This window comes from Sabethes cyaneus, chromosome 1, assembly GCF_943734655.1.
Source record: "Sabethes cyaneus chromosome 1, idSabCyanKW18_F2, whole genome shotgun sequence".
NCBI lineage: Eukaryota > Metazoa > Arthropoda > Insecta > Diptera > Culicidae > Sabethes > Sabethes cyaneus.
Window position 1 is genome coordinate 43,929,148 of NC_071353.1, and position 15,618 is coordinate 43,944,765.

Sequence of the window (15,618 nt, forward strand, 5' to 3'; positions counted from 1 at the left end):
GAATAAAGTACCTATCTATCTCTTACCGGATACGAAATATAATGATGTGTTAAAAAAGAGCATTTAAAAATCAATTACACTCAATAACTTTGTACACGATCATTTTATTGCTTACAAATGTTCTACAAAGTTATTCAGTATGTTGAAATACATATTTTCTGTGAAGACTGTTTGACGCTAGGACGCATATTTATTAAGTTATAAAATGTATGAAAAAAATCCGCACTATTCCCAGGTATTCCCAGCCATGGTATTCCCAGGTATTCTCTGAAATACACATTTGGGCAGATATCTTTAATAATTCCCTACAAATTGGTATGCAAACTAATTGCAGATACTTGCAGATGGCTAAGATATTCGGATTTTTCATCAGACGGTTTTTAACCTAAAATCAGTTATATCTTATTAATTAATGCATATAAAGCTAAACAGTCTTCAGCAAAAATATTCCTCTTTTATGTGCAAAATATTTTCTAGAACATCACATTGAGCTGTCTGTTAAAATAAACATGTTACAAGAAGAAATGTGATTTGAGGGGTCGTTTATAAACTAAGGTCTATTGCTGAAAATGGGTAAAAGGTAGAAGTTTGATATCTTCACAAAAATTACTTCAAATTTGTTTATCTTTAATATTTTGAAACCAAAAAGGTAAAAAAAAGTTTACTCAAAAAGTTATTACCTAAATTGTTGTTTAAGTAACGCTTAAATATTGGACTACCCCTTCAAAATATGCATCAATTTTTTATTCAAAAAGTTGCCGAAGACCACATTGAGCGGAGACATGCTTTTTAACCGCAAATATTTTTGTTCCGATATTTTAATTTCTGGCCCATAGTGGAACGTGAGGTGATCGAGAGGTGGAAGCAGTATTATGGCGAGCACCTCCACAGCGATGTAGCTAAACATGACGGTGACGATATGGCTATAGATCTTTGGAGCGCGCGCAGAACATGACAGAATACGAGCCCCCGACCTCCAGGAGGTAGCAGAAGAGATCGGTCGGCTGAAGAACAATAAACCCGGCGAGCTGCTGAAATACGGTGGTGACGCACTGGCTAGAGCGCTGCACTGTGTCATTGTCAAGATTTGGGAGAAGCGATGAGGAGCTACTACCGGAGGAGTGGAGGGAAGGCATCATGTGTCCGATCTACAAAAAGGGCGACAAGTTGGATTGTTGTAATTACCGCGCAATCACACTGTTGAACGCCGCCTACAAGGTACTCTCCCAACTTTTATGTCGTCGATTATCACTATTTGCAAAGGAGCTCATGGGGCAATATCAAGCAGGATTCATGGGTACCCGTGCCACCACGAATCAGATTTTCGCGCTTCGGCAAGTGTTGCAGAAATGTCGCGAATACAACGTGCCCACGCATCATTTATTCATCGACTTCAAATCGGCGTATGACACGATCGATCGAGATCAGCTATGGAAGATTATGCACTACTACGGATTTCCGGATAAACTAACGCGATTGGTCAAGGTGATGATGGATCGCGTAATGTGTGTTGTTCGAGTATCAGGGGCAGTCTCGAGTCGCTTTGAATCTCGAAGCTACGGCAAGGTGATGGGCTTTCATGTTTGCTGTTCAACATCGCTTTGGAGGGTGTGATAAGAAGAGCGGGGATAGATACGAGTGGCATGAGATTCACAAAGTCCGTCCAGCTTCTTGGTTTCGCTGACGACGTTGACGTCATTACGCGTTCCTTTGAGAGGATGGCGGAAACGTACATCGGACTGAAAGCTGAAGCCAAACGGATTGGACTTGTCATTAATGTATCGAAAACAAAATACATGAAAGGAAGAGGTTCTAGGGAAGTGAATGCTGACCTCCCTCCCCGGATTCATTTAGACGGTGATGAAATCGAGGTGGTAGAAGAGTTCGTGTATCTGGGCTCACTGGTTACCGCAGACAACGACTCCAGTAGAGAAATACAAAGGCGCATTATGGCAGGAAATCGTGCCTACTTTTGACTGCGTAGGACTTTGCGATCGAACAAAACTCGCCACCGCACGAAGTTAACAATCTACAAGACGCTGATTAGACCGGTAGTCCTTTACGGCCATGAGACATGGACTATGCTCGTAGAAGACCAACGCGCCCTTAATGCTTTCGAACGGAAGGGGCTGCGCACCATCTACGGCGGAGTGCAGATGGAAGACGGAACGTGGAGGAGGCGAAGGAACCATGAATTGCATCAGCTGCTTAGGAAACCAGCCATCACTCACACCGCAAAAATCGGTCGCCTGCGATGGGCTGGGCACGTCGTGAAGATGTCGGACGACAGTCCAGTTAAAAAAGTTCTCAATAACGATCCGACTGGAATGAGACAGTGCGGCGGGGCGCGCAGCGAGCAAGATGAATCGATCAAGTGAAAGGTGACCTGCGGACCCAACGCAGACTACGTGTCTGGCGAATTGCGGCCATGGACCGAGTCCATGGAGACGACTTCTTCGTACAGCAAAGGAAACCACGGCCTGGAGCTGATAAAGTAAGTAAGTAAAGTAAATCATATCCGACCAGCTTTAGCCACCTTCTGGATACTGGGTTCACCATAAAGCTGTGCGAGTTCATGGTTCATCATCAGCCTCCATACTCCGTTCTCCTGTACGCCGCTGAAGATCGTTCTTAGCACTTCTCGTTCGAAAACTCCGAGCACTCACAGGTCCTCTTCGAGCAACTCGTAGAGAACAACCGGTCTAATAAGCGTTTTGTACAGGGTACATTTTGCACGGGGGCTCAGTCTGCTCGACAGCAATTGCTTGTGAAGCCCATAGTAAGCACGACTTCCGCTACTTTGTTTTGGTGTGCATATTTCTGCTCTTCCAGGTAGCACTTTTATTCCCGGAAGATTTGATTTCGCTTCATCTTCTTCTGTTTGTGTCTTTGCACGTTCTGACGTGTGACACTGTTCAATTTGGTCGCCCGCGCAGCGTTCTCCTCATCCATTACCCTCCTGCATTCATCGTTAAACCAATCGTTCCGCAGATTCCGGGCCACATGCCCGATGGAGCTCTTCGCTACACTGCTAATGGCTGTTTTGATGGTGTACCAACAGTCCCCAACTTATGGAAGTTTCTTAAAAGCTATTTCGAAAACCGGACGCTAGAGTACGACACGGCTGATGGGGCGAAGAAGTATAAAGTGACAGCGGGTGTTCCACAGGGCTCGATTCTCGGTTCTACGCTCTGGAATGCCATGTACGATGGGGTGTTGAGACTCGAGCTGCCTACTGAGGTCGATATCACAGGCTTCGCCGATGCTATCGTCCTAACAGCGATAGACGAGTTTATAGAAGAGGTGGAAATGCTGGCATCAGACGCCATAAACTTAATAGAGGGCTGGATGGCTGGCGTCAATCTACGATTGGCCCACCATAAGATGGAAGCGCAGATTATCAGTAACCGCAAGTATGAAGTTCCTGGGTGTTTTGGCAGACAACAGGCTGAACTTCATCAGCCACCTGGATCATGCTTGTGGAACAGCGTCAACAGCAGTTGCTACGCTGCCCAAGATTATGCCGAACGGCTGTGGACCTAGCAGCAGTAAGAGGCGCCTGACGGCCAGCGTTGCTATGTTGGTGATGAGGTATGGTGCATCGGCATGGGCCCTGGCTTTGGTAGTAAGCGCAATCAGGCATGCCAGAACAAAGTGTTCAGGATAATGGCTCTGGATATAGCGTGCGGGTATCGTACCATATCGTTGGATGCGATCGGGGTCATTGCAACCATGATCCCCATATGCATACTTTTAGGTGAGGACATCGCGCGCTATAGGCAGAGGAACGTCAGAGGCGTTCGGGGCAGAGTTAAGCTGGACACTATTAGGCGGTGGCAGGCGAGATGGGACCATGCTGAACACGGCAGGGGGACCCATAGACTGATCCAGAACATCTCGTGCTGAATCGGTAGAAAACACGGGGAAGTAAAATTTTACCTCACTAATTTTATGTCAGGGCATGGATGCTTTAAGAAGTATCTACATATGCGTGGGCGGGTTGTATTGCCCTTTTGCCCCGTATGTATGGTAGCCGAGGTAACGACGGAGCATGTGATGATTCACCTTCCGTGTTTCGGCATAAGATGCTTGCGGTCGCTGGAGAAGATCCCAACGCCGATAAAATTGTGCAGAGAATGTGCGTGGAGCAGCGCGCATGAGTCGCCGTCGACAGGGCGGTGACGGACGTGATGACGGAGTTGCAACGGCTAGAACATTTGCAATGACAGGGCCTGATATAGCTTAGCTAGGGTCAGATAAAGGGCTGAGTGGGTAGCCCGGGCCCTAAGTGAGGGGTAGTGGCGGTATGACGTGGCAAGGGGTGTTGTTTGAACCTACACCAAACAACGGGTACGATGGAGTGCTTATGCACGTCTTCCCTCCTGAAATAAAACCTAACGGTAGTTCCGGGAGGGGTTCAGGAAACGGAGAGCAGGAGAGTTTTTAGTAAGTAGGCGCAAGTTGGCACCTTGCGAATCCTACTCGGCACCGTGGAGGTGTTGTTTGTGAAAATTTTCTCAAACGTGCATAAAAATATAAAGAAAGCACACTTCCTGCAGCGCTACGACGTCGAACTTGCGGCTCTTCAATACTTCGGAGAGCACTCGAGTGCTCCCTTGGAAGTTGAGAGATCGGTAGTTCCACGTCCCGAGTTTCCAATCCATAGTACTTTTTCGTCGCGTGGGTCTCCACCGATTGTTCCAGTCCGAATTTCCTTATTATTCGTTCCATGCTTTAGTATTCAGTGGGACCACGCCGAGGACCCGGGTTCAAATCACAATCCCGCAGAAGTCACGAATGACCCAAGTTGCTAAAGTGACAGTGGGACCAAATCGCGAAAACGTGATCATTTGCCATTTCGTAAAAATGCGTTTTTTCAAGTTTGGTATATTTGGAGAAGTTTATTAATAAAATATATGATCTTTGATTGATATGATAGTGTAATTAGGATGACTGCGAATCCACCTATTAGAGTGATTCAAACTTTTGTTTTTTTAAAAATGTTCAAAAAAATTATACAGAAAAGTTGTAGAATAAACTACAATACGCAATTTTACTGAATATAGTAACTGTGTATTTCTGACTAATTGCGGAATATAACTTAAACAGTATGTTAAAATACACATTTTCTCTAAAGGCTGTTTTGTCCTTGTATCCAATTTTACGACATTGAAAAACTCTTCGTCTCACATATGACTTATAATTTAATGGTAATTTAAAAAAATGCTTTCAACGTAATTTGGTGTAATTTTGAAAATTTTTACTTTGCGATAAACAGATAGCAGTATTTTGATGATGGTGTCATGAATATAGGAGATGCTGTACATAAAAGAGAAAAATATGTAGTAACGATTGTATCGCTATGTGGAAGGCCACTCTGTTGACAAATAAAGGTTAGTTTGTTTTCATGTTTCGGACTTAATAACCTATGTGTTGGATTTTTTGTTTTCAGTTTTTTGCGGAGTCTGTCATCATAAAAAAATAAATTTTGAATGAATGTTGTAATTATTTCCTAGTTCAATTCCATGTTTTCTATTCCTAAACATAACTCAATGTACAGTGAAATGATTGTTATGCTCTCAACAAAATAAATAAGTAATGAATAAATTATTAAGCACTTTATAAATATAAATAAATAAATCAACAAAAGAATAAATAAATAAATTATTAAATAAATAAATAATCATACGCTAGTAACGCTTTGTTTGTTTTACATTCACACTCTGCCATTCAAAACAATTGAAGTTGAATTTCGAGTACTTGCACTCATTTGAGCAAACCATACCTAAGGTTGCTGGTCAAATCATAAGTTGACCTTGGTTCGTTTGTTTTCGAATTGCGCTAACTTAGCTCTAGCGGGATTCCTACACCTGATTACCCATTTGTTCGCTACTTGTCCTACGGTTGACCTACAACAATTCCACAGCTAATGCCTAATGCTAAGACTAAGGGCAAACAATGTGGGTGCAGCTACAATTTCGCTGTCATTTTAAATATACTAGAAGAATTGACTCAAATTATTTCGTATAGTACCGTTCCTTTCGACTAACTACGTATGTACATACCCTAATTCTACTGCATTCGTGGTATAATTTTGTCAATTGAGCTGAAAGTGGTTCCTAAGACAGCAATTGTTAAAGTTTAAATCTAGATTTGTTTGCTCTATTTCTTCCTCTTGATTCAAAGCATTTCAAGTTTTCAGCACCAGCCATGGCGAAATAGTGCTGAATGTCACGAACACAAGTAGTAATGTAATTTATGTCTAGATTCTCTGAACCTGGCGTATAATTTTAGCGTTATAAAATTATTCTAGTGACATTAAACATCGAAATCAGCTTAAAACTTGTTTGAAAGTATGGCGTAAAAAAAGCTCGCTGTCGCCATATCTGGTGCTGCTATCCGGAACAGAACAGATGGATGGAAAGTTTGTCACAGTACGAGTTTATAGATTTGCATCCAATCATTTTTATGAAATTGATATTTTTCATCACTTGGTGACCATATTCCTAGTTAGAATTTTTCGTGGTTGTTTTTTTTCTTGCATATGCTTTTTGAACGATGGGCACGTGTTTGCTCGAGATACATGCGAGCTAGACGTCCATCTTATATCATAAGACATGAAATGATCATAATACCGAAAGTATAGTATCATTAATGCAAGAGGCTTTTTCTTATTTTTTAGGCTTTTGATGCCGCGTAGAACATCATTAAATAAAACTGGTTGAGTGTACTTTTTTGTAAGGTTTGTAGAGTAAGTTGAGCAAATGTTTGTGTTTGGCTGTTTTCGTGTTTTGATCTATTGCTTCATGGTACGGATCATCGCATGACGACGCCATTTAAAAGTTTAGGAAGCTTGTTCACAATGATTTAGTGTTTTTCCATTAGCTTAGTTTTGAGTACTCGTTGGAAATGACTGAAAATCATTTCTTATTCAGAAAAATCTGAGTGGTGTAAACGAAAAAAATCGAATCTCACGTATTCAAGCTTCCTGAACTTAAAAAAGTACGGTTGTATTTTCGGCTTCCATCATCGATATTATTTGTTACTCTACTACTTCTTGTCAACGTTGATTGTGCAGTGCGAGTAAATCTGCCGACAGTCACGCTGATCCTGTCCATCACGAGCCGCCTGCACGTATCGGTAGAATCGAATCACCGCAGCGTTCGTCGAGGTGGGTTTCTGTAGTTCCGATGCGTCCCTAAAGCGATACAGAGTTGAAAAAGAAGCGTTAGCATTAGTTGCTAGAGAATGTTGTATACCGAAAGGCGCTTTCGTATGTTATGTATTGTGGATATGATATACAGCAGGGTAACCAACGTATTTAGGACCCCATCAGCAGCTGTACATGATTTGGACATTCACAGCAAAATTAAATGGAAGTGTCCAAATTATGTACAGCTGCTGATTGGGTCGTTACAAAATTAGTTTCAAAATAAGCAGAAACTATAGAATCCAAATCTAAAATAAAAAGTAGTCAAACTAACCTGATATTGATATTAATGGATTGTCTCTTCGCTATCGAGGAACAGATTATGTTAGAAAGTTATTATTTTTCCTCTTGGTTTTTCTACCAGTTTTGAGTATGACGAAAAGAAGTTTGAGTATGACGAAGAGTAACTACTTGAAATTTTGAGCTGTGCTGCAAACTATTTCCACTTTTTTATAATAGTTGGGTAGCTCTTGCACACGGCCCAAAGAATACATGGATAGATTTTTGTAATTAATTGCTGTCTGTCTATGATAAACGAAAAAAATTTTGCTTATGACGAAGTGAGTTTTCGTGTGACGAACTACCACTGTTGCGTGAAAAATTGTTCCACTGAGAAATGTAAGTTCCGAAATATTTTTTCGAGCTAAATGGGTATACATGTGGAGGCAAGGTGTGTCAGATTTATCTGGCGTAAAAAACTGAAGTACTTGTGGATTAGTTCTTATAAAAACTCGCAATAAAGATCGTGTTTACGTATGACGAAGAGGGTCCGTAACCCTATCGTTGATCTATTGTGCTATCGCCCGAGTGTTTGTTGTATGACCCGCACTGCATTTCTTTGCTATAATCGTTATTGAGTGAGCGATTGCTTATTTTATTTTATGCGTGCTTCTGTGTAATTGGGTATTACCCTCCCTTCAATGCTTTCTCTACTCTACCCACTTCGTTCAACATGACAGCGCTGTTCCCAATTATAGCCATTCCTGGCACAGCTAACCAGTGCATTTTACTATAAGAGTCGTTTATGCACTGTCAATAGGCTTTATCGGGATAATATAGAATTCAGCATGAAGGAAGGGTGATGAGGGATCTGAGAATAAACCCATGCTAAAGTCACTTTGACATCGAATGGCCTGATTCTACTAAGATTCGAACCCATGGCTATTTGCCTGTTAAAGCAGACTCAGTAACCTTGCGGCTATAGCCCCTCCCCCAGCTAAGAGCTAACTGGGCGAATTCCTAGCAGTAGATCCTATTGCAGGTACGACATCTACTACAGTGGCGGCAATACAGCAGTGTATGGAGTCCGATTACCCTTCCTTCATGCTGAATTCTAAATTTCCCCACTGAAGCCTCCTGAAAGTGCAAAAGTCCCTCCTATAGTTAAGTGCACTGGTCAGAGGAACGAATGAGTTCTCGCCAGGGACGGCTATAATATGGGATAGTACTGGCAGTGAGGAATAAGTGGATAAAGTAGATCAAGCTTTGAAGGAAGGGTAAAACCCCAATACACACAAGCACGCATAAAATTTAATAAGCATATCGCTCATTCAATAGCGATTATAGCAAAAAGAAATGCAGTGCAGGTCATACAGCCTGCGATATCACAATAGATCAACTATTACTGGTCGCAGTGATGAGTCCACACAGGAAAAAAATGGAGTCCGATTCGCATTACATGTAAAAAAAATGAAGCGTGTCATTAGGAGGAGGCCAATTAATAACCGTCTATGCGCGTTGAGGATTAAGGGCTTTAACTACGTCCCAATAAATGCATACGTACCGACAAACGATAGACCGAATGACGTGAAAGAGGAGTTCTATTAGCTTCTCGGAAGGTCATATGGAAAGTGCCCAGGACATGACATAAAAAAGTCATCGGGATACAAATGAACAGGTCGGTCGCGAAGAGTTCTTTCGACCCGTTACTGGAAGAGCATCCAATCCTACCACCAACGACAACGGCTTGAGGTTAATCAACTTTGCTGCAGTACCTATTTTGCACGACGAAATATTCGGAAGCACACCTGGAAACACTGGCCAGGTCTCAGATCGACCACATCCAGGTTGGTGGCTGGCATTTGCCTGATGTTGCAGGCGTGCGGTCCTTCCGGGGACCAAACGTCGACTCAGACCACTAGCACGTAGTAAACAAGTTTCGCACCTGGTTGTTCAACGTATTCAAGTCGAGACGAACGAGAGAGATACAACTGAGCAATCACCGGTTATTAGCGGAAGGTGTTGCAGCAGAGTACTTTTGGAAAACTGATGAGCGGATCGGTGAACAAATTGAAGGGAACCTGAACGAGCAGTGGAAGCACATCCACCTTGCGATCAATACTGCAGCGCAAGAAGTGCTTTTGGTTAGGGGGACTTAGACTACTTTGTCCAAATGTTGAATCCTACTGCTGCAGCCACTTTCAGTGAGTACTCATGAGTGGTTTGACGCTGAGTGCCAACGGGTGATTGACGAGAAGAATCGAGCCAGAAATCACATATTGGCTGTTACTGTGACACGCCAGAGCAAAGAGAGATACCGAGTTGCAAGAGCTGTCGAAAAAAGACTACACCATCGTAAGAAACGCAAGCACTGGGATTGCATTCTTGAGGAGAAAGAAAATTGTTTAGAGAGGCACGATACGAGAAGCTTCTTCAAAACGATTAACGGAATCAGGAACCGAACCGTGCCATCTCCTGTAATGTGCAACGATAAGGAGCGGAACCTGATTATCGAAAGGTGGTCGAAAGGTGATAATCGGAGGTGGCCAAGCGTTGGAAACAACATTTCGATGTACTGTTGAATGGTGAATATGATGGAATTGTCAATCAAAACAGGATAACGATTGAACATGATGGACAAGCAGTGGATCCACTAACTTTAGATGAGGGAAGAGGCTTTTGAGAGATGGAAATCGGCAAACCGGCAAAGCGAAATACGAAATATGGCAGCAATTATCAGGGTATTACTCTTCTCAATTTTGCAAACGAAATTCTCTCCTGCATCCTGTTTCATAAACTGAGGCCGTTGCAGGAAACTTTTGTTGGCGAATACCAGTACGGTTTTCGAGAAGGCCGCTTTACGTTGGACCAAATGTTCACCTTGCGATAAATCCTCGATAAATTTCAAGGATTAAACTTGCAGTCTCACCTTTCGGTCATAGACTTCAAGGTGGCGCACAATTTAGTTAAACGAAATGAGCTGTGGAGGATTGTGCTTGAGCACGGTTGACACATGCTCCTTGGGTTCGTGGATGACATCGATATCATCGGTGCTAACCATAGAGTTATGGAAGAGGCGTATATGTATCTTAAGGAGGAAGCTGCGTGGATAGGGCTTGTCATAAACTCTGTCAAAACAACGTATGTGGTGGCTGGTAGAGAGCATGGTAGCCCTTTGGATGTTGGAATAGCGGTGGCGATAGATGGTGGTCGACGAATTTGTTTACCTTGGACGTTTGTGACATGGCACAACGATGTGAGCCGTGAAGTAAGAAGGCGGATAGCGGCTGCCAATACGGCCTCCTATGAATTACGTAGCCAGCTGAGGTCTTGTAGCCTGCAATTCCATACGAAGCTCACGTTCCATAAGATGCTTATTCTCTCGGTGGTACTTTACGGCCATGAAGCGTGGACGTTGAAACACAGCGAGCTTTTGATGTTTGAGCGTAGGATCCTGCGACCAATTCTTGGCGGCATATAAAACAATGGAGTGTGGCGCGGGCGCATGAGCCACTAAATTTACCAAGTATACGAAGATACGGATACTGTAAACCGAATAAAATTCGGCAGGCTACAGAGGAATGGTCACGTAGCGAGGATGCCGGATGAGAGACACTTGAAAACAATATTATATACTTGAAAAATAGGAAGCTACCAGTTAAAATCGGATCATCGCTGTCTGACTTTTTCGTTAATGAGACTGGAGTTCCCCAAGGTAGCAACCTTGGCCCGTTGCTATTTTCACTGTTTTTTAATGATGTGACAGCTCTACTTAATGATAAATGTAAACTGGTATATGCTAACGACCTAAAAATATACGTCGCTGTGAAAAGCTTGGCCGACTGCTATGTTCTACAGTCTTTGTTGAAAATCTTTACCAATTGGTGCCAAGAAAATAGAATGACGCTCAGCATTAATAAATGTCTCGTAATTTCATTCCACCGTAAACAAAACCGTGAAATTTTCGAATTTAACTATCGTATTAATGATCAGATACTTGAACGGACTGTATCAAAGATTTTGGAGTTTTGATTGACACAAGGTTAACTTTTCGGAACCATCTCTCAGCAATCATCGATAAAGCAAATAGACAACTGGGATTTATGTTCAAAATCGCTAAGGAGTTCGACGACCCACACTGTCTTCGCTCATTATACTGTGCATATGTCCGATCTCACCCAGAAAATTCTGCAGTTGTTTGGTCACCTTATCGTGCAAACTGGATCAATCGGATAGAAGCTATCCAACGCAAGTTTGTTTGGTACGTCTTTAGGCATTTACGGTGGAATAACCCACAGAATCTTCCACCATATGAAGCTCGCTGTCAGTTGCTGGGATTGACAACCCTCGAAAAGAGAAGAAAGGTGTACAAGGCTGTTATGGCAGCTAAAATTCTCACGTCAGAAGTTTATAGTCCCACATTACTAGAACAATTACAGGCAAGGGTATTGCCCAGAAACCTTCGTCAACGTAGCGGATTTCTGCATATACCCATCAACCGTTCAGATTTCACGAAGAATTCTTCTATTCAATCGATGTGCGCAACCTTCAATGAGTTCTTCCACCTGTTCGAGTTCAATGAGTCGTCATCGGTGTTCAAACAAAAGTTGCTTAAGTTACTTAACTCATCTATTAGTTAGTAATATGTTCATTTTTGTTTATTTTGAATTGACCATTACGTTTTATTTTGTAAATTTGTATGTGCGATGCTTTATCTTTAATTATTTTTGACTACTATTGTGAGCTTTTATAATACGAAATGCTAGTTAAACGATACTGGGTTTTGTGCCTATTCGAGAATGACTCCACAATCGTTTTTTTATCAACTCGAACGGGCTTTCCCAGTCATTTACATTCATGTAGACTATTAGTCGGATGAATTACATTATAAATAAATAAATAAATAAATATTCAGCAGAGAGCCCGACACAGGCCGTCTACTTCGAGGCCGACCCCGTACCCGTTGCATGAGCGCGGTTGATGAGCAGCCACGTAGCCAGAAGGGGGGGCCCGGGGGCCCAATTTCGATTTTAACTATTTTATATGCATATTTTTTCGTTTAGAACTACAATACATTAAATGTATTGTACTGTATTATAATTATAAGCAATAAGATATGCACAAAATGTATTAGGAGCCAAGATCGGGCTCCTGGCCCCCTCTGGCTACGTGGCTGTTGATGAGGATGCTAGAGGAGCGGGTATTAGGAGCGACTCGAAAGTGACAGTCCAAGACCGAGAAGCGTGAAGACGACACCTAAATTCGGCCCAGATTCGATAAGCCGATTGTCACCGTAGACGTAAAGTAAGTTCACAGACTAACAGAAGTAACACTGAAGCCTCATCCCTGTAGTAGATTCAGGTTATCACCCGTTCGGAGAAAGCTGATGATGGCCGGCTCTCTGTCAACCGCATAGGTGCCAGATCTACCGGTATTTGTGATTTCCTAACAAGAAAGGCCTTTTTGGATGCGTTTGTTACATAGCATTTTATCATTAATTTACACTGAAGGATATCGCTTCGTAAATTTAAAATTAATCTTCATGATTGATAACCCCTCGCCAATAAAAACGATCATTTCAAATGTTCACTTAAGTCAAGACTCAAACAACAGTCGCTGCGCGAGAACGCCGCTCACTTGCGCTGGCGCTGTTGACAGATAATACACAAGTAAATTTATAGCATTGCTAACTTTATAGCAAGCTACTTTGCGTAGCGCGAAGACTGCACCAGGTGATGTTAGTGTTTTTCCAAGTTTTAGGGGTGTCATTGAAACGATGTTTTGTTAGAAAATTTGTTCGAAGTGTTACGTCTGTTAGTCTGTGGTAAGTTAGTATCATTTAAAATTATTACTCACTCACGCATACTTGAAGTGTTGGTAAAAGCATACATATGTGTTGGTGACATACGACGGTCTATGATGCTTTAAAGGCTTCGCTACACGACTACATATTTCTTTTTCTATACGTACAGTAGAGATGTGTACGATATAAATTCGAAGACACTGAATTTTCATAGTATGGGCACCCCAAGATTATCAATTAAGTAATTTGAAACACACATTTCTGGTTCATCTTTGTTAAAAATTTCCAAAACAATAAATGCTGTCAATAATTAATTGCAGAGAAAAACAGAGAAAAAAGAAAAAGAAGACATAATTTTGTTTTTTCAGCCATCTTTTCTTCTTCTTTTTCGTTTTTCTCAGGATGTGTTTCGTTTACAAACCTCAAAAGTTATAAAAGTCTTTGCCAAGTTACTATCAACAAAACAAAAAAAGTTTGTTTCAATACGTTGTGTAGTTTCTGAGAAAAAGGTACATAAAGTTTGAAAATCGTGGTTTTTCAGGAGCGGCGTTTTATTCCGTCGAGGTTGTTTCACGCCGCACTGGAACGCTTATATGCCTATGATCATTTTTCGGCCACTTCCCGTGGTCGGATCATTACAAATTTAGTATCAAAATAAACGAAAAAGACTACAGAATCAAAATCTGAAATAAAAAAAATTGCTTTCTTCAAAATTTTCAGTAGTTTATGTCCCCTTAAGAAAATTAACCGATATAATTATATGCAATACAGCGTACGTGACTAACGAGAGGCGATCGATCAGCGCAGCGGGATAACCACAATAGCTACAAATCAATTAACATAATGTGTGGATCTATCTGTATGTTATTTTAATATAATCAATAGTGCCATATTTGTTCGCAACGGAATCGTCCATTAGTTTAGACAAACACAAACGAAAAAAAACTAAAAATCATTGCGTTGATTCATTTGCACAATCTAGAGCAAAATTCGAACAGAGGAACAATGAAAGCGTTAGAAGCAAACAGCAAGTTTTTAGTCGTAGAGATTCGAATTGCACTAGTGTGCGGTAAAAGCACATTTTTCCGTTAGCTATTTTTGCACCCAAATGATTATTCTGGTGCGAACACTGTGACTCGACAAAAAATGTAATCCATTTATTTCGGGTGGTGCTATTGGAAAATGTGTCAAAACATTAACTAGGTAACCTAAGACGACAGCAGGCAGCCGTACATTAATGAGGCTTGTGTTAAATGGCTAATCAATATGTTGATAGTTAAACTACTTTACTGGTTGAACACGTCGCTGTGAAAAACTGACATATTGACAAAAAAATTCGATACCTAATTCATTTCGGTGGTACAGTTTCTCTAATGTCTGGTTATCTCTGAGTATAACACTCGCGTGCACAACGAAAGCTATTTTTTCCGATGAAGCATATTTTTCATATTGGTGGCGCAGGGGAAAACAGATCTCGGCGCATTCCCCCGTTCCAGGCATGCATGCACACTTGTAGTGCCTGGTTGCATGATGCCGACGCTGATTATCATCATCACCATCCATCGGGCCCAACGTTGAGGAGCTTGGCGGATGGTGTCTATCAACGTTCCCACTGTGTTAGATCAGAGGGTAGTAAACGTCATATATCACGTGCACCGTGTGGTTAGTCAGCGAGCAACATACCACGCGCCACCAGGCATTGAACTTGGTAAAGACCTCTGGGCGGTGCGGCTTGTGAAGCATAAGCACTACTTTCATTTGTAATTTGCCTTCGTGGGGTGGTGATACGGTGCGATAAGATCATTAGCGCACTTGCTGCGCATGCAAGTGGGTTTTCGCTTTCAGTTTTCCTCCACCTTAGTACGGTTTTCCGACTGTAGAGGGCGGTACTTGGATGCAGGTATTGTTAGTGCGTGCGCATGATGCTAGGTTATGACATAAAGCGATTATTACAAAGAAGACTTGTGATTACGCGATTGACAAAGAGTGACACTTGGTTGATGCGTTGATGATATGTTGACTTCACTCAGTTCTCAGCCAATTATGTTGATAGTAATCGTACTTTCCGAGGGAGTTTGCAAAACATTGTAAAGTTATACGAAACGTTAGTGTGATAAGATCGTATTTCGTTACAATGTCGTACAGTCACAGTTTTTAAGCACACAAGGAAGGTTGTTAAACAAAATTATTGACGTTACTTATTGACGTTACTTCAAAAGGAATGTAAGTAAAATTAAGAGACTCTCCTCGATGTCCTTCGCTCCCGAATATTTGAATTACCGTAGATAGAGACGAGAACCGAAGAGAATATCCCATTGTTACTTATATTCTTCTGTAAAGTTACGTGAGAAATGTTTCACACACGTTTACATAGATAATATTATGA

General features: G+C 41.7%; 1 protein-coding gene across 1 annotated transcript in view; it reads right to left on the reverse strand.

Annotated features, from left to right (window-relative positions):
• Positions 1-7,050: 7,050 nt before the first annotated feature.
• The window catches only part of LOC128745625 (uncharacterized), a 60,250-nt gene continuing 51,682 nt past the window's right edge, over positions 7,051-15,618 (reverse strand). The window contains exon 8 of the mRNA XM_053842699.1: positions 7,051-7,198. Coding sequence (XP_053698674.1) covers positions 7,051-7,198 — 148 coding nt within the window. The remainder of the gene's footprint in view (positions 7,199-15,618) is intronic.